Here is a 19,035-nt window from a genome sequence, read left to right as displayed (position 1 = left end):
TGATCTCCTGAACCGCCAGCAAGTGCCTCTGTCCATTGTTCGGATGTTCCTCCACCGGGCGATTACGAGGCGAGTCAACGAACGCTGGAGTGCCGTGTGGAGCATTGTACGCAACCGACGGAGGAGGTGGGCCTTCCTCCACGGGGCGACGATGCGCCGGAGGCGCCTGCGCTTGAGGAGGGAGATGACTTATTCGCTGTCGCTCAGGAGAATCGAAGGGTTGCTGCGGAGGCGCTTGTTGTTGACCGGGAGGAGGCTGTTGGGGATGACCCTGTGGGGGATAGCGATCTCCTGGAGGCGGCTGCGGGTACTGAGGAGCCGGCGCAGGATGGCCTTGATTCGGGTAGCCTGGCGCTGAGGTGGGAGGATATTCGTGGTGTCGCGGATGAAGGCCAGCAGGGTCGTACGGAACTCGGGATTGCTGCTCAAATGGCTGGGGCTGCCGCGGTGGCCACGGCCCTTGCTCTCGGTGCTCAGGAGGGCGACTGAACGGCGGAGGCTGCCCACGCGGAACTTCCTGAGGACGGTACTCGCCCTGCGGCGGTGGAGGTCCCCGTCCTCCCTCGCCCCCCGAGTATGCGCGTTGTCTGCTTTCTCTTTCCCTAAACTCAAACTCCTCTCGGCGCTCGCGCTCGGCGCGGTAGCGTTCGTCAAAATTCATTTGCTTCAGACCGGGCCTCTCAGGGTTGTATTCCATTGCACCTCGAGGCATTTCTTCGCGACGAGCATACATCTCTTCCGGTCCGTTGTTACGCCCCATGTCAACAGGCCTCGGAGGCATGCTCGCGAAAGACTTGGGCTGGCTCGTAGGTCTCGGGGGAGGGCCCGGGGGCATTCGGCTGGGGTCTCTGCCATCTTGTGCGGAGGGTCCCCGCTGATGGTACGCCTGTGGTGTACCGTATCGCTGCATCTCCGGTGTTGTAGAATACGCACCCTGCGGCGATGCTGCGGCACTACCTCTCGGATCGTAAGGACGAGCATGCTCAGGTGTTTGAGGTCTCCTGAAGGGCTGGTACTCGGAAGACGCAGAGTGCATTCTAGGCGACGCCTGGATCGACGGTGCAAACGTCGGCCCGGAGCTGGCAGAGGTCGCCGGAGGAGGGTAGTGCGAAGGGGGAGGCTGAGAGTCCCTGGGCACCGGGGGTGGTCCCCCAAGCATTGAAGATATTGACATGGAGCTTCCGGTGCTTCCCGTCCTCGGTATTGATGCTAACGACGGCAGCTCGCGACCACCGGGAAACGAGGTCGGAGGACCAACATTGAGAGGCGGACCTCGCGGCGCTGGTAGCCCATAATGACCCATTTGATGCGACGGCGGCTGTGGATTCCCCGGCTGGGGAGGAGAACCCGGCGGCGGCATGTTTCTGTTCATCGGTGGGCCGGGAGGTAACGAGGATGCACTCGCATGTCGAGAGTGGCCTGGTTGAGGAGGACCAGAGCCCTGTTCTTGAGGATATGACCTCGGGCCCTGACCGTAGTAGGGGTTTTCGGATGTTCTTCTCTGGTGCTCGGCATAGGGAGGGTTCGAAGTAGGCGGCGGATGTGACGATGCGGTCGGGAAAGGAGCCTGGTTTGGTGTTGAAGTCGCTGGTTGATTTTGGTTCGGAGGGAAAGGGGAGCGACTGTATTGCGATGCAGCATTGCGCGAGAAGGGGTGTTGTGGCGGTTGTCTTGGATCCATCGCGCCGAAGTTTTTAGCTCAAAGCCCACAAGGTGGATTGCATAGGCAAACGTGCGTCTGAGTGACGGCGACGAGGCACTCAGTGTAGGCGATCGCGAGTATCGTGAAAGTCGACCTTTGGAGAAGACGGCGATGGAGTCGTCGATGGTCGGTTTGAGAGGATGGGGAGCTGGGATGAGGCTCTCTCTCTGGACGGGTTGGCGAGTAGCGAGAAAGGTGGAAGAGGAGAAAGGGTCGAGAAGGTCGAGAGGATCGCGACACACTGTTGTTACACGGACGGCAGAATTATTTTGGATTCCCCTGGTCGGATCCTGTTTCGGTGGAGCTGGGCTGGCCGGCTACTGGCATTGAGCAGCTTGTGCTTGTGCTCACACCTCACTTTTCGTTTTTTTCTTCTTGGCCCTCTTGTCTTGCTGGTCGCTCGGCCGGGGATGGACAGGGACCCTGTCTGTGGTGTGTGTCTTGGTGACTTGGTGGCTGCGTGACCATGGGGCCGCTGCTGGCAAATGGGCGCAAATCAGCCGGAACGCGACAGGGATACCGGGGGAGGTTCGTTCGCGCTAGTGCGACAGGTGGCCCCCGTTGATGGGAAACGATGATGTCGATGCGCCGCGCCCGGGGTGGGTTGTTTTTCTTGCCCTGGGCCCCTGTCTTGTGTGTGGTGTGTCGGTCAGGGAATCGGCGTTGTTGTTTTCTGCTGAAGTCGGATTTCCACCTTCAACATATCCAGCCGGTTCGCTGCAAGGTCTGTGGCCATGCGGTTTGCGCCGATTGAGAAATATCTGGTAGTATAGAGCTTACGAAAGCAAAATAAACAAAAAGCATAACAAAACCCAACTGTCTAGGTTTCCACAAGGGTAATACCGTGTGGCTGAACTTCCGTTTGCTTATTGAGTCGTGATGGTAATTGCTTCTGCAGGGTGGGTGAAGCTGCAAAGGTGGCGCGTCTCGCGACGAACGCAGAACTTGTGGTGGTCACTGACAGGAGGCACAACGACGAGAGGGAACGAGACGGCGTGGGGAGCAGCAGGGAGCAGATGAGGGGAGAACAAGCGTCAAGCATCTTGCGCAAGGGACAAAGACGTGTGCGAGACGATCGAGGACCCTAAGCTTATGCAGGAAGAGGCGGACCGCAGGCTGTTAGTGCCTGTCCGTTGGGCAATAGTGCTGGCATCAAGCATCTGAGGTCCAAGGCACCTCATGCGGGTGGGGAAACAGCAGCAGTGCTAGAGTCGTAGTAGCCGGGACAGCTGTCGATGCGCTTTTCTGCAAGACAAGTCTTGTACGTTGTCTGTGAGTAATATGGGTGTTAGTCGAGTGGTGACAACTGAGAATGGTGGTGATGCGGTGACGGCGATGGTAGTGGCATAGCTGCTGCAAGATGCACGACTCGACGGGCGTCACAAGAAGGAGGGGCACAAACAGATGCAGAATGTTGGATGGGGAATGCGGGAGCTGCAGCTGCAGGATGAGGAAAGGTGGTGTAAGGTACGTAGAGTGAAAGCAGGAAACTAGCGGTGATGGGCGACGGCAAGAGCGACGGCGGGATGACAGAGATGGAGATGTGGATGGGTGGATGGCGGGCGCGACCTGACGTGAAGCAGCCCGGCTGCTGCTGATGCTGCTGCTGATCCAGTGAAGAAAGATGATCCCGGTTCCAGGGCGAGGGGCTCGGGCGAGTCGCGCGGCGCGGGAAGGGCTGTGGCCTGTCGCTGCTGGTCTCTGGCTGGCTGACTGTTGATTCGCGCCGCTTTCCAGTCCTTCGTCTCTTGTATTGATGGCGTGGAGAGCCGAGAAGAGCTGTGAAGGTGGTGTGCGACTCCTCTAGTGTGGCATTCGATAGCCAAGCTTCATGTGCTCGTGCGGAGCATCTACCTTTTCTCTGACAGGGAAGGGGAATGGAGGCACGAGTTGGGGTAATAAGGTGGCGTGTCTTGACGAGTGTCTGTGCCTATGCCAGTGTTTCTGTTTCTGCCGGAGCACGAGTCCGCATCTCTGTCCAACAAACAGTAATTAATCATTCGGCTACTCAGAAGCAAGTAGAATCCGGTTAGGTCATTTCCTCGTGTATGTTGGTCGCCAACGGAAAGGTATGTGTTGCCGACAGACACAAGCATGATGCGGTGATTAGGATGCGAAGGTCCAGTTAACAGCCATGGCGACTTTGGTGATGGCTACCGCTGTTGGCGATATTGAATTGTAACAGGCGAAGGCGCATCTCAACCAAGTGGGTGAAGTTAGAACTGTTGGTTGGCCATCTTCTTCCATCAAGTATCTGTCGATGCAGTTCACGTTTGTGGACAACGTCTGCCTTTGCCGGCGGCACTGCCGATGCAAGATATGCGCATCGAAAAAGACTAAATTGCAGACAGAGGCTTCTGTGGTGTTCCGTCTGCGGGAATGCCAATGTTTGCTGGCGCCTGCCTCATTTCCAGGGCGTGCTTGAAGTTGAAGGTTTTGGCGGCCACCATGCTTGGGATTCCTCGTGGCGGACGCACAGCTGCACGAGGATGTTTCGTGTCACTTTGCTTGAGGAGGCACGGGTTTGTGTCGAGTACCAACAGCATAGCATAGTACAGCACAAGACAGGTTGTGTATCATAAAAGTTATTTATCTGTTGACAGCATCAAAAACTTTTCTGACACGAGAGGCAGAGTTCAGCTCACCTGGCAGCTTCCTTGGGGTGCTGAATGATCTTCGGCCATCACCAATAGCGAACAGCAGCGGCAGCCAGCCTGACGAGATGATCCTGGTCTGGAGGGCGCTCTTGCAAGGCCGAGGACGGTGGCGGTACGTATCCGACTCGTGAGGTAGCAGTTAGCTTTCCCCCCTTCAGACTGCTACCCTGGTCTGCCCCGGGCCTTGCGCAGCCAATGATGACGCACCAAATGACCGGATCGCCAATTTTGTGTTTTTGTGCCTGGGAGACTCGCTCTTTGCATCAGCTGTGCACCCAGCCGGGCCGGGAAGGGAAGCGTGCGGTCATGGCCATGGCAGGGTGCAGAGGGCGGCGTCGCAGAGAGTGAGAATTGACCTGCACCCTTGGTGCTTCGACTTCGATTGCCGCCAGATGAGAAGAAGAAGAGGGCTCCCGTGCGGCTGTTCCCTGGACGCTCACGCTTCTCTGGTCCCCTTCTGGACCCTCGGGAATCAGAGACTGGAGTGATGAGAGAGATGTTGGGCGTCCGTTCCATTCGGCTCTGCGTCAGAGTGTCAGGGGCACCCTCCTCCCGGCAGGGTTTAGGGCCCCAACCACCCGACCTGTTGCTTCCCCGTCCATGGGTTACCGCTGGGCCCTGGGCTGAGGAAGCGGGGGTCGTAACACAAGCGCGCAGACTTTGGGGTGCTCTCTTGTTGTCCTTTGCTTTCTCGTGATTTGTGACGGATGCTGGCGGGCAGGACATGTCATCCAGTGTGTAAGGGTGTCGCATTCTCTTTTTCTCGAGGAGGGTTGACTGACATTTCCGTTGCGGTGCAGATGGGAAAGATGCACTCGGATTGGCGCGGTGCGCGATCATGGGCCGGGAAGAAGCCCGAGGGAAGCTTGGGAAGGTAGCCGCCGCCGCCAACTCGGGGCCACCCGTGCCGTGTGTGCTTGCTTGCTTGCTTTGCCCAAGACCATCTCACTCGTGACTCCGGTACAATTTCATGTCGTATCTCCCTCCCACCGGCTGATCTTGGACGTGGTTGCTGGCTGCTGCGGGGCCTAAGCCTGGGCCTGACGAGTGAACACAACGCAACGTGAACGCGACGGCAGGCGCAGAGGACTGGAGCTTCCGTCACAGCCAAAAGGAAGGAAAAAAAAGTTCGCGGTGACCCTACTGCTTCCTCCCGTCTGTCTGCGGTCCATGTCGGTTCTCATTGTGATTGGGAAGGTCCCCACACAGACCCCCTCCCCCCTGGGTTGGTTCCTTCCCACCCCAGATGGCGCACCTTCAATCTGTCTGTACCTGTGACCCGCAGGAGGTTCCGCGATAGGCAGCTGCTCCACGGTCTACCTGCCGCAGCTTGGAGGGAAGAAAAAAGCTCTTCATCAGTAGGTGTCACTGGCCACGCCTGCCGGCCAATTCTTACCTCACAACTATTCCAAGGAACACTGAAGGAGCTGAGAGAAGCTCCTCGGCAAAACCCACTCCACTTGGGCTCCTGCCGACAATCGGCCTTGATTCCACTGACCCGGGCGAAGAACTCTTCTCGAAAGATTATCGTCTTATCGTTTCCACTATCATTGTCACTAAACACTACCGGCTCTACCTGGGTGCGGATAGGCAAACAAACAGACGCTTCTTTCGGTGCATCGTCGTCCGGGAACCACCGAACGGACAAACAAAACAGCCAACAACATGATTACAGCCAACGTGCCAACCCACCAACAAAGTGACAGTCACCAAGTTGCAACCCGCACTTCATCTCAGTCGGCCCCCTCAGTTCGTACCCAATGCTGCAGCCCATTGCCAGCGCAAACACCAGGCTCAGCATGTTTCGGGTACCATCTGCAACAAATTGCAGGGGACGTCATCACCACCCCAGCACCATAGGGCGGTGAGCTGCGCAAAAGGTCGCGGATTTGCGCCATCTCCTTCACCGATAGCACTTCCTCGCAACAATCCTTGAGAGAACCCCGAGTCTCGAGCCCACTCTGCTCCACGCCTGCCTGAAAAACTTTGAACAAACTGCAGGAGCACCGTGACGCCTGCATCTCCGGCCCACGGCTGCGTTGTTCCGCCCAGCTGTCGAATCGAGACTCCCCAACGGCTCGAGATCAGCCCGCCCGCCTGTTCCCGTCTATCAATCTAATCAGACAATGAGGTCGTCGAATACTGTCCGGCCCCCGTTCCGCATCCTTGCGTCGCATCACCAACGGACCGCGTCTACGTGACCTTGACCTGACCTGGTTGGCTGGCTCGTCTGACAGGATCGACCATTCCGGACTGCCAACCGCCTGTTGTTTGGCTGGCGCAATCACGTCTGATATGCTTCGTTGCACTGCGTCCAGCTCGTCACTCGCCATCGCCTATACCCCTCTACCAATCGCCATACATCGCTATCTGCACTGCAGCTTATTGACTGACAGCTTGACGCATGACGCCGGGGATTGACAGGGGTGCCACTTGGTGGCTGCAACCACTTTGACCTCCAATGGCTAACGTTGGAGAGCCACACTGGGTCTCGAATGGATGCTCGTCAGCCGAGACATGCGTATTACTCCCGCCACTGGCTTTTGTCAACGATGCCTTTCGATATCTACGGCAGTTGACGGACAGGTATCCCAATTGCTGGCTGCTACATCTTGAACGAATCAACATGCGAACTGCCAGTTGACGTCCTCCCATCCTATGCGTCTTGAGATTACAATCTCGTCATTCCGGCGGCCCCGCTCTGGATGTCTTGCCGCACCTGCCAACGTCGGCGCACCCGCCGGGGGAACTTTGACGTCTTCGATATTGAAGCCGAGTGCCAGAGCACCGACGAATCCTACAATCTCGGTCTGGGCAAAGAACCGGCCGGGGCACATGTGCTTGCCTCCACCAAACGGCAGCATGAACCCCCGTCTCCGTCTCTCCTCCTCCGGCGTCAAGTTGAGGAAGCGCTCAGGTTTGAACGACGTAACATCGTCGCCCCAGATATCCGGCATGAGATGGATGACACTAGTAGCCCATTGCATATTGGTGCCCTTCTTCAGCAAGTATTGACGACCGTCGCTATCCTCGAGAGTAACATCCTGCATTGCTCTTCGGTTGAAGACCTGGGCGACGTATAATCGGAGGAGTTCACGATAGCAGGCCATGAGGAAGGGACACCGCGGCTCGAGATCTCTAGTGTTGACAGTCGCATCCCGTCGTCCGTCTTCCCGTTCGACAATCTCTGTGATTTCTAGAATCTCCTGGCGGGCCTGGTCGACATATTCTGGTTCGGCGAAGATATTCATCAAAAACCAGAACGTCATCGGTATAGTATTCGTTGTGGCGGCCCAAGGAAGCAGGAACTCCATACTCGAGAGATCCTCAGATGGTATTCCCACGTCCCGCAGGCACCTTGCGCGTTCCTTCACAATGCTCGCAACGTCGGGGCTATCATCCAGATGGCTAACGTAGAACGGCCGCAGCAGGGCATTCATACGTTGACGAGCTGCCACTGCTTTGGGAGCAAGCAGCTTCGGGGCTATGTTGGCCCCCAAGATGGCCAAGTTGTCGTCGAACGTCCTATAGCAAAGTCAGACTCAGCTTTGGCTGCATGGACTTGCTTCGACTTACCAGAGGTCCCTGAACTTTTCCATATCCCACATATTATGCCTTCCGTACAGCGCTCTGCTAGCAGCCATGGCCATGACCTCTTGGATCCAATCCCAAGCAGGTAATTTCTTCGGACCTGCGCCAATGGCATTCATAACTTCACTGCAGTATCCTAGCGAAGCACTGTTGATGGCATGCAGTGGCTGTTTCATGAGGGCTGTGGCCATCGTCTTCCCGAAGTGATGGATGACCTCTGGGCCGAGCCTTTTGAGGTGATGAGGCGGCATGTCAAGAATCGAAGCCGTGGCCTCCATCTCGATAGGGAAGAACGAAATGTCGCTTGTACGCATTGCTGCTGCGATTAAAGCCGGAGAGTTTATGAGATACATCTTGCCATGCAGCATGGGCAACGTGCAGATCGGCATCTTGTGTTCTCTACTGCAGGAAGAGTCAACGACGACCACGGTCTTCTGCCTCTGTTGGGACCTACTAGAGACGGTTATTGAAATTCGCTGCCTCTTTTACAAGCGATACAACGTGGCCAAAGAAAGGCACTTTAGGCCGCAGGATCGGTGGCTCTCGAGGGTCAAACGTCGGAAAAAGAAGTCTTTTGAGAATGACTGCTAGAGGAACCATCAAGAACGTGGCCGCAGCCAAAAGCACGGTCGACCTACTCTGGCCGGCATCATGAATGAGGCTCTCATGATTCGCCATGTTGCTCCAAGACACCTGCGGAATGATGTTCAGTCTCGCATCTCCGTGGATGATGAAGAATAGCGATGCCATTGATCAGGTTGTCGCTCCTCTTATGAAGACCAAACAACCTGGATTCCCCGCTTGGTTGTTGTTAGGCGCATATCAGCCGCTCAGCTACCAGTTCCTACGTGGCTGAAGATGTCGTCAGCACTAACCGACTGTACCGCCAAAAGCCATATTCCGCAGCAATTCATTCGCCAGATAGGCACGCGGAGCTCAGGGATGGACGTCCTTCTAGCAAGGATCCAGGCGTTCTTAGGGAAGCACCAAGAAATCAGGGAGGCGCCTTGCTGAGCTTGTTAGGTCATCTGCAAAATTCAACGTCTCTTGGCGCGTTTGTAGTCTCCTCGGCGCGTTTAACGTCCTTCAGCGTGTGGTGAGTTTTTTTCACTTCTAAATATCAAGTTTCAGTGTCTCTAACAATGCTGCTAGGCGGCGTCCTGGAGCAAATCGCCCTGGTTGCTAGCTCTAAAGAAGCGATTTGTGAGAGAGAACCAAGCGAATTAGCGACGTCGAACTTGCTGATCTGCGAGTGTTTCAAGCACGCAATGTGCAGTCATCAGTTGCATTTGACCTGCTCCGCACCCAGGAAACCTACGACCCTCAAACATGACAGCTCCCTTAACACGGACTGAACGAAGCATTGTAGACGGTCTAGCCTGGCGCGTAACGATCTAGCCTTCCCGCGCACAAACCTTGAACTACTGTCAAGCATCAGTGTCATTACGACAAAGCTTGCGGGGCAGTCAAGGCGAAAAGAAACATCGCGTGCAGATGGCAGTAGTGGTTTAAAACGTCATCTGAACTCCGGCGAATTCATCCACGGCCAACACCAATGAGACACAAGCATCCAGTCATCGGCCGCTTGACGCCACAGATCGGTTGTCCTGCTGCTGGGAAACGCACATACACTTCCACAAGCACGCAATAGGAAGACCGATGCAGCCGTCTCAGGTACGGAGATGGTCAGCGCTCGTTCAGCGGCGAACAGTTGGGCCGTTCCTTTCCAAATCTACGCTCTTGGGTGGACATCACAAGCAGAATCGTTACGGGTAAAGGCTCGAAAGCCAAGGCCGCCGATGTGCTTTGCCCGCACCAGCCTTAGGCCAAGGGCCTGGCCAATCTGCAGCTGCGACATCTGCGTTGCAGAGCCAACGTGGTACCTGAATGCTTAACTCCACGTCAATGCATATCGGCTTAGCTTACCATCGCCGTGCGAAACGTTGTTGAATTTGTTTCAAACCTTGCAGCGCTAGCAGCCCCGTTTGGCATTGCTGGGTGGGCATGAAATTCTGCTCTATCCCATCGCCGGCACATCGGTGACGCTTCGAGAAATGTTCATCTCTGAGCCAAGCCTGCACAACACCCGCATCGCGTCATTGAAAATCCCTCGCCAGGGGGGACACTGCACAAATGCCATTCATTCTCTACGACATTGCTCCGGTTAAGCATCTGGCTGATCTTCTGTGGGAGACTTGTGAAGTCCGAATTCAAATAACATTTACGTTCTACACGATGACCGAGTTCAGAAACAACAGAGGGTCTACAAGTGCTATCATCGCCTGACGTTGACTTTGGCCACCACGAACCGGAAGAAACCTCAAGCTGGCAGGTGTCTACCCACGGATGGTTTGCCAGAACTGGGCAGCTGCGCATGGCCAGGATGCACCTCGCTATCGGGATTTAGCTGCCTTAACGGCCTATGGCTCTAGATGTTCATGTGGAATTGGTCTGCGGCCTCAGCCTCTCACACGCTGCTGCTCGGGTTTCTGTCACCCCGTTGTCACAGCGGGGGACGTGCCACCACCACAGTTGAGTTTGCGTCAGAAAGGTCATACATCCCTGACAACGTCAAGCATCTCCCAAGTTTTCATGTTTCGTAAATCAAACTGTATGGATCGGTTTAAAAGCAGGGAGCAAGCCCACACCAAGCCGCTAGACATGTCGCTCTCCCGCTCCCGCCATCCATCGGGTACCGCTTACGTCCACGATTGCCGACCCAACCGAGGGAAGAAGACAAAGATCTAGAGCGTTGCGCCGCAAGAACGGACGTATGTAACGATAGAATGCCGAAGGGTTCAAGACAATATCACGGGAAGACGAAGAACGGGTGTCGACAGTGCAAGAAGCGTCGTGTCAAGGTGAGGATGACCCGCATCCCAGCGCAAAATCCTCCGGGCCTCATCTGCAAATCCGCGGTGTGCTCTGGAGCTTGTTCAAGTACTTGGCACCGAATGGGCTACATGTATGCATGCACACATCCCGGGTTGTTCGATCTTGCCTTGGCCAGTCATGAGGACGGCTACACGAACAAGACATGATCTCAGCATACCGAAGCCTCCTTCTATCACGTACAATATTCACAATCCACTTGAAGATGCTGACCACTGTGTTACATAGTGCGACTGCGTCGGACCCGTCTGCGCCAACTGTCGTCGTCGGCAAGAGCACTGCAGCTACTTGGGTCTCCTGGCAGACGCCCTCAACCGAGAAAATGGCGGAGACAAGACCGGCGATACCATAAGCATGGTCCGCCGTGCGGCGACCGTTGCTGCTCATGCTTCTTCAAGAGACGCCCTCAATGCCTCATTACCGGCCGAGAAGCTACGCGCCGACGAGGCTGAACTCAAGCATCACTTCCTGACACAAGCGTGGTTCACCTTCTCCCTTCAGAGCGACCCTAGGAAATGTGACGTCTGGTCACGGTGGGTGCCACAGCTGGCATCTCGAAATGTTTTCATATATCAGAGCATGCTGTCGATCGCAGCTCTTCATCTGTGCCACCTCGAGCCGCCCGAGATGAAGCGATACTACTCTATGGCCTGCCAGCATGCCATCCAAGCAAGTAACTACTTTCGACTGGCGGTCCCGGAGGTCACAGAAGAGAACTGGCTCGCGACATTCGTCTTCGCGATGTGCAACGGAATCTTTGGGTACTACAGGCCCTTTGCGGACGAGAAAGTCATGGGGCAGGTGAACTCGTTCGAGCCGGCCAAAGCTTTAAACGTCATGCGGGTAGCAGCGAAGTTCTCCGACACGGTAACACCGCACGTCTTCAAGAGTCCAATACGAGACAAGCTAGCACAAGTTGATATCAAAGAATGGCGCGACAGCAGCGACATTGCTCTACGGCCGTCATTACAAAAGATTGCCCGGTTCGTGGACTTCCTGTCCCTCGGGTCAGAAGCAACAGGGATACCGGAAGACGACACCAAGGTCTACCTCAGCGCCCTTGTAGCGCTAAAGTCTTGGATGAGTTCGCTCCCAGGACGACCGCGGATATGGAAACACTTCATCCTTTGGCCATCGCTCGTGTCAGAACAGTACCTGTCTCTGCTACGGTTCAAAGAGCCCGTGGCTCTCATGATCTTTGTGCTTTGGTGCGAAGTCATGTTTCTGGCGCCGAGAAGGTGGTACCTCATTGCGTGGTACGATCGCGGGCATGGCAGCGCTTTGAAGGAGCTGAGCCAGCTGGCGGAAAGCCCTGCACAGAAGTTCTGGGAGACGATGGCGGCGGACATGTCCAACGACGGGCTTTCAGATTGCACGGGCTCGGAGACCGATGGAAGCACCACCGGTCCGGCAACGCCGTCGACCGTCAAGAGCGAAGACGTCGGCTGTCGTAGAGGCGGTTTCTTGATGTTGAGCACCGGGGAGGAATATCGGCAGGGGAAGGGGTTCGCGGTGACGACGAGCTGTCGAGATTACTCGGGGATGATTGCGAAGGCGCGGTAATGCATGGCGTTTTGACGCATTGGGAGCATACGACGATCTTACGCGATAGATCGACCAGAACTGGGCAGGCTCTTGGCGTCTTTGGACGCTGCTCTGCTGGCGTGGCATATGGAACATAGCTATGGCGTAGGGTGTGCCGCGCCGTCTAAAGTACATGAGGCATGTAAGAATGATTTAATGAGCATGAACTGCATCTATCGTGAGGTCAGCGTCACGCCAATTGTGTGTGACATGCCACAGCATCTAGTGACTAATCACACCGATAATGTGAAGGTCACTGATAGACAACGAAGCACATGCTTCTAAATCACGCCTACGTAAAACATGTCAAACCCCCGCGCCCATTGCTTCCCACCACTCACAGAGACAGCATTCGTAAGTGTTTCCATTCAACCTCACCTTTACCCCTCCAATCATGTCGTCCTGCCAAGTTGGCAGCAAACCTTGGGAAAGTCTTGAGGAACTCAATGGAGCCCGATGCCAGTCGATATGCGCGAATTTCTTACTCTGCTACGCAGTACTTCGTGCTTTGCTTAAACGTAAAAATGACCGAACACTATTTCCCTAGAGGTAAGCAGAACCGTGCGTGCGTCCGGGTTCGGCGGCGAAGCATCCTTTCGCCGATGTGGTCGGTACAGCAAACAGACATTCTGGCAAACGATGGAGAAAGCCATATTGCCTGAACGGGCAGCTCCGCGATGAGAGGTTGGAACTGACGAGCAGCGACGATGAGTTGTTTTTCCTTCTCTGGTGACACAGGGTCGCCCCCAGCCGCCGCGCGGGGGATCGTCGGCGCGCAGCCATGCAGCGATCCCGGCCGTCGACGGGTGTTGCGGCGTAGGAGCGGGTGACATCGGCTTTCGGGAGGGGCTCCGTTGGTTTCCGGCTCGATTGTTGGGCGACGGGGCGAAGGAACCCCCACTATTGTGATGTATTTGCCCGCTGAATTACACGAGCGCGAAGGCGCGAGCGGGCGAGAGGTAGCTGCGTAGCTTGCTTCTACTTTGTTTGGTCGCGGGGTTGCATATTCCACGCAGCCGATCACGCCCGCTTCCCAATGGTGAACCCAATGGGCGGCGGGAGAAGCTGGGCGTGATGTGAGGATGATGTTTACTATTGCTTTTACCCCGCAGGAGATAGGGCAAGGTTTTCGTTTGGGCTTATCGAAGGTGTATTTAAGTAGGAGATCATCTCCCCAACATCGTCGGTGACAGCATAACTAAATCGTCTCTCATTTGAGGTTTTCCCGAAGTACTATACGCAACAGACTCACAATCAGTATGCCCCTCCTGGTAAGATCGATGATGCGGTACAGCTGACACACCCACAGAGAAGGCTCTACTCGAGCCATACAATCTAGAGTATGTGACCTCTGGAACGCAAAACGCATGAGCCGGTGCCCAGTCTCTTACCCTGCCTATGTCGCTGCCATCTCATGGTGCCGCCAGCGACCGGCGCGGGTGAAGGGGCTGGGCTGAGAACATACGGCCTTGAACTTGATCTGGGTAATACCAGCGAAAGGATCATGCACCCTAACACAAGCAGATTACACACACACACAACTTCGCACTCGAAGTACAATCAAGACAACAACAATGGCTCCTCCGACCGCCATCTCCCCCGTCCGCGACTTCGCCGTAACCTACTCCACCGGCAAGTCCGCGCCGGCCGTCCCCGCCGCCGCCGCCGAGGCCAAGACCAAGGTCGAGGACATGTTCGGCAAGTGGGACACCTTCACCTTCGCGCCCATCCGCGAGTCGCAGGTCTCGCGCGCCATGACGCGGCGCTACTTCGCCGACCTCGACACCTACGCCGAGTCGGACATCGTCATCGTCGGCGCGGGCTCCTGCGGGCTGTCCACGGCCTACGTGCTCGCCAAGGCGCGCCCGGACCTCAAGATCGCCATCGTCGAGGCCGGCGTCTCCCCGGGCGGCGGCGCGTGGCTCGGCGGCCAGCTCTTCAGCGCCATGGTCATGCGCAAGCCGGCGGACGTGTTCCTGGATGAGCTCGGCGTCGCGTACGACGACGAGGGCGACTTTGTGGTGGTGAAGCACGCCGCGCTGTTCACGTCGACGGTGCTCAGCCGCGTGCTGCAGTTCCCGAACGTGAAGCTGTTCAACGCGACGGCGGTCGAGGATCTGATCACGCGCAAGGAGGCGGACGGCAGCGTGCGGGTTGCCGGTGTGGTGACGAACTGGACGCTGGTGAGCATGCACCACGACGACCAGAGCTGCATGGACCCGAACACAATCAACGCGCCGCTCGTGATCTCGACGACGGGCCACGATGGGCCGTTTGGTGCGTTCTCTGTGAAGAGGCTCGTGAGCATGAAGCAGATTGAGCAGCTTGGCGGGATGCGCGGGTTGGATATGAAGGAGGCCGAGGACGCGATCGTGAAGGGGACGAGGGAGATTGTAAAGGGGTTGATTGTGGGTGGCATGGAGCTCTCGGAGGTTGACGGGGCGAACCGCATGGGTGAGTTCTTATCCGTTGAACTTCAGCTTGACGTAGACGCTGACTAGGGTGCAGGTCCTACCTTTGGCGCCATGGCTCTCTCAGGTGTCAAGGCCGCCGAGGAGGCGTTGGCTGTTATCGACGCCCGCAAGAAGGAGAACGAGCTCTGAGTGGAGTTATTGTCTCTGGATGGGCTGAGATTTGGTTTTCCGTCACTCGTTCGGCGCGTTCATGACGCTCTTTAAAGGTAAGACTAGGGCACATAGAATGGTAGATGGGCCTGGGTACGAGCAATTTAGGAAAATCGTAGGCTAGCCAAGCTGGAATACACTCGTTCACTGCCTTCACACATTGTTAACCCAAACCTGTGCTTGACTCCTTTCGCATCGGCTACTGTGACAATCTGTTCGTATGTTCGTATGTGTAGTGGTACGATTAGGCTAGAAACAGAACGAATCGTACCGCAGATCCGATGCGTCTGAACAGCCGTAGGCGGAATCAAAAGGGCGATTGCTCCGTCGCATTTGTAACTTTCAGAGCTTTGTAAGGCAATAGGATGACGTTTGACACACGGGCCATAGCTTTTCATCCGCATTTGTGAAGTCAGGTTAACGATGGTGTCGCCGAACACTTTTGTAAGCAGTATTGATGGCTTCAGTTGTCTGAACGTATAAAAGGCGATTATTCATACCGAAGATATCGTGATCATGACGTTAAGCCTATTTCCTCATCCTTCAACCTCATCGTCTTAGCCAAAGTCACCAAGATGTCTAAAAATTCTATCAAGGTCGGCTTCGTAGGCCTCTCATCCCAGCCGTAAGTCGCTAGATGATAATCGAGAGGGAAGAAAAAAAAAATGCTGACTTGCTTCTAGAGCGTGGTCATGGTCCGTCGCGGCACACCTACCGTACTTCGCCACGACGTCCAGCTACAAGATCGTAGCGCTCCAAAACTCCTCCACCGAGACTGCAAAGAAAGCCGCTCGCATCCATAATCTCGGAGAAGACGTCGCAGCCTACGGCGACATCCAATCTACCGTCTCGGACCCGAACATCGACCTCGTCGCCGTCCGCCTCAAGGTCCCGGCACACCTGCCCATCATCGAAGCGGCCCTCAAAGCCGGCAAGGCAGTCTTCTCCGAGTGGCCGCTCGCGCGCAACGTCGCTGAGGCCGAGTACCTCGCGAACTTGGCGGCCGAGAAGGGCGTCAGGACGCTGGTCGGTCTGCAGGGCCGTCATGATCCTTCGGTGCTCAAGTCAAGGGACATGGTTGCCGGTGGCGAGCTGGGCGACATACTCCAGACCACGATGCTCTTCACGAGTCCTTGGTTTGGAGCCAGCTTTCCGGCGGACGCTGTTTTCGCAACTGATATTGAGAATGGGGCCAACCTGATGTCGATTTCTGTTGGACACGCGCTGGATGCCCTCTGTTTCGTGCTCGGAGAGCTTAGGGGAGTGCAAGGAACTCTCGCGAATAACCGGCCTGTGGTTCCCCTCGTCGACAGCGAAGGGAAACAGCAGGGGACAATCACGAAGACGTCCCACGATCACTGCACCGTCACGGGAAGACTTGCGGGCGGCGGCGTAGCGACTGCCGTGTGCCAAGGCGGCATGAGCGCCATTGACAAGAATTTCTTCTGGGAAATCACGGGGACCAAGGGGACGCTTGTGCTGGAGGGGCCCATGGGCAATATTCAGGGGTTTCAGCCCACGGTCAGCTTTGCCAAGGCGGAGGCGGGAGCGAAGCTGGAGAAGATTGAGGTCGAGGAGGCCAAGGACTTTTCGTTCAACACGGGCAGGGCGTGGGACGCGTTTGCTGGGGAGGGTGAGGGTGCTGTGCCTGATTTCCAGGATGCTTTGTTGAGGCACCGGATGCTTGAGGCGATTTACAGGAGCAGTGAGAAGGGTACTCGGGAGGAGTACATGCAAGATGTCAAGAATGGATATCGAATCAATTGAACGAACGATGGTGCTTCTACAACTTCGAATTATAAACCAAGAACGAGATTCGTACCCTGAAACATTTCTCTCTCCTCACTTCCCCATTCCGAATCTTCACACTCACATGTTTCCCTCCCCCAAGATCCTGCACACGCTCGTCCAAGCCATTCAAAACAGGCTTGCCCCGTTCTGAAGTAAGAAAGTCCTTAGCAGTCACGAGGTAGTTGTTCGATATCTCTTTAAGACTCTCGCCACTCCCGTTCTTTGGCTCAATGTTAGTCCACACTCTGTTGTTGTGGACTCCCAGCATGACCACAAATTGATCCTCGCCAAGTGGATGCTGCAGGAGCATGGCTCCACAGTGACCTGTTTCTTCCAGCTTCAGTTCCCAGGCCCTGGGTCCGAATTTCCATCGACCTTTCCCAGTGGCTTTCAGATCGATGACAAGAGGGCTGCCTGGCGTCATGGGTGGCTCCATGAAAAAGGTGTATTGCGCCCCAGCGTCCATCCACTCAGTAAGATTGAAGTTGCGTGGTCCAGTGGGTGCAATATACACCTCCCTGTATTCCAATTCATCGAAGATCGCAGCTTCAACATCGGTAGCTCCAACTTCGCCATCATCCGGACCACGACGTCCAACCCGTCCGTAGCGACGCTCTGCAGCATCCCCAATCTGCTCGAGGGGTATGGCGACGTGCTTTCCTTTGCGCGTGCAATCGAGCACGCCCCATATCATATTAGGATCCTTATCGTTGATGCGCATTTGAATGCGGAGACCGTTATTAGTGAGCGCGAATTCTCGAGAGGTGGTATTGGGCTCGACGTCCGCACAAGACGCAAACTCATCTGGGCTCTTTGCAAAAGCGTCCCTTAGTTTGCCAGGTTCTTCAAGTTTGGCTGCCCAAGAGAAAATAGAATGGTCCGTAGATCGTTTAGTAATTCCCTGCTGGGGTCTGACAAAGGCTTTGTCACCTCCTTCGGTGTAATCCAACGCCATTGTGATACGGAGCAAACCAAGTAGACTGTACGCGCGGTCTTCAGGGCGACTTGTTTCCCTGCCCGTGGCCCACGAGATTATCTGTGCTACACTGTAGTCTGTGTTGGTGTTTATGAGTAGAACTTCGGATGGAATCTTCGTTGTCTCCTTGATGATGTCTCGCCGAAGAGCTCTCGAGCCGATGTCAATCCAATTTCGGTCGAAGAAAATGAGATTCCGGGGAGCTAGGAGCTCCTGTAGCGTCCATCCTCTCTTGAACCAATTGCTCTTCCCAATATCCCCAACCTGAGTGACATCTGCCAAATATGCGTAGCAAACTTCGGCCTTGCGATACCAGCTGTACATTGAATTGATGGACTTTCCCTCCTCTTGAGAGTCCTCGTGGTTGATGCAGCAAGTGTCGATCCACGCCCACTCGAATCCGGCGTCAAAGGCCTTGTTACAGAACTCTGTGATCTTCTTGTAGCTAACAGGACCCTTCGGTGATTCGGAGTTGGGATCGAGATGCTGGAAGGTTACCTCCCCTACACTTTTCGGACTCCATCGATGGGACAATATAGCATAAGGTGGAGTTTCATCCTGAGGGAAAACCATCATGAGTCGGGTCTTAGGGTCCTTGACAGGCTCCGTGCTGACGAGTCGCATCATGATGGCTTAGGGGGTGGTGGTTGATATTCGAAGGAAAGCGAAGGCCGACGAGAATCCAACAAAGGCTTTAGTGAGCAAACGGTAGTTAGTGTTGTTGATAGGGCTTGAGAAATATTAATTGCATATAACTAGGAATAGGCTTTAAATTACCTATACTATAGATACGTATAGGTACCTACCTAAATAGGTTAAGTTATAAGTATACTTAGAATATAAGTAGATAGGTTTACTAAGTATATAAGTAAAAATAAAACTAAGTATAAGTTAAAACTTTATTTATACTTATAAGTTATACGTAGTAAAGTCTAATAGTAAAGTACTATAGTTATTATAATAAAGTTTATAAATTTATAAAAGCTTCTTATTATCGTTAAATTAAAAAAGTAATTAGATAATAAAAAAGTAATTAAGTAGTTAAAAAACTATAACTAAAGGAAATAAATTATAGTAATTGTTACGGTCAGCTATCCGACAGTAGGGTCTGCTAACAGAAGCTGGGGATTGACACGTAGTAACAGTACACTGAGGTCGTGGTCTGGGTCGTAGGTCGTAGGCTTGTAGTAGATCAGGTCTTCAGAGGCTAAGGTGATC

General features: G+C 54.9%; 5 protein-coding genes across 5 annotated transcripts; 3 read left to right on the top strand and 2 right to left on the bottom strand.

Annotated features, from left to right (window-relative positions):
• Nucleotides 1-189: 189 nt before the first annotated feature.
• COL26b_013183 (uncharacterized protein) lies at nucleotides 190-1,159 on the bottom strand (the record flags this gene model as incomplete). The annotated part of the gene is made up of 2 exons (XM_053185806.1): nucleotides 190-562; nucleotides 609-1,159. 2 exons carry the CDS (start codon nucleotides 1,157-1,159, stop codon nucleotides 190-192), a joined length of 924 nt encoding a protein of 307 aa, XP_053030240.1.
• A 5,821-nt stretch (nucleotides 1,160-6,980) lies between these two features.
• Nucleotides 6,981-8,264, bottom strand: COL26b_013182 (uncharacterized protein; the record flags this gene model as incomplete). Its single annotated transcript, XM_053185805.1, has 2 exons — nucleotides 6,981-7,884; nucleotides 7,936-8,264. The coding sequence occupies 2 exons, from the start codon at nucleotides 8,262-8,264 to the stop codon at nucleotides 6,981-6,983; spliced, it is 1,233 nt and encodes a 410-aa protein (XP_053030239.1).
• A 2,932-nt stretch (nucleotides 8,265-11,196) lies between these two features.
• On the top strand, nucleotides 11,197-12,405 carry COL26b_013181 (uncharacterized protein; the record flags this gene model as incomplete). The annotated part of the gene is made up of 1 exon (XM_053185804.1): nucleotides 11,197-12,405. The coding sequence occupies one exon, from the start codon at nucleotides 11,197-11,199 to the stop codon at nucleotides 12,403-12,405; it is 1,209 nt and encodes a 402-aa protein (XP_053030238.1).
• A 1,595-nt stretch (nucleotides 12,406-14,000) lies between these two features.
• On the top strand, nucleotides 14,001-15,029 carry STI35 (Thiamine thiazole synthase; the record flags this gene model as incomplete). Its single annotated transcript, XM_053185803.1, has 2 exons — nucleotides 14,001-14,880; nucleotides 14,935-15,029. 2 exons carry the CDS (start codon nucleotides 14,001-14,003, stop codon nucleotides 15,027-15,029), a joined length of 975 nt encoding a protein of 324 aa, XP_053030237.1.
• Nucleotides 15,030-15,625: 596 nt separating this feature from the next.
• On the top strand, nucleotides 15,626-16,817 carry COL26b_013179 (uncharacterized protein; the record flags this gene model as incomplete). The annotated part of the gene is made up of 2 exons (XM_053185802.1): nucleotides 15,626-15,675; nucleotides 15,734-16,817. The coding sequence occupies 2 exons, from the start codon at nucleotides 15,626-15,628 to the stop codon at nucleotides 16,815-16,817; spliced, it is 1,134 nt and encodes a 377-aa protein (XP_053030236.1).
• Nucleotides 16,818-19,035: the final 2,218 nt, after the last annotated feature.

This window comes from Colletotrichum chrysophilum (assembly GCF_026319265.1).
Source record: "Colletotrichum chrysophilum strain AFK26 chromosome Unknown scaffold_210, whole genome shotgun sequence".
NCBI lineage: Eukaryota > Fungi > Ascomycota > Sordariomycetes > Glomerellales > Glomerellaceae > Colletotrichum > Colletotrichum chrysophilum.
Note: the sequence above shows the minus strand (reverse complement) of the source record. Positions and strands in the feature narration are given on the sequence as shown.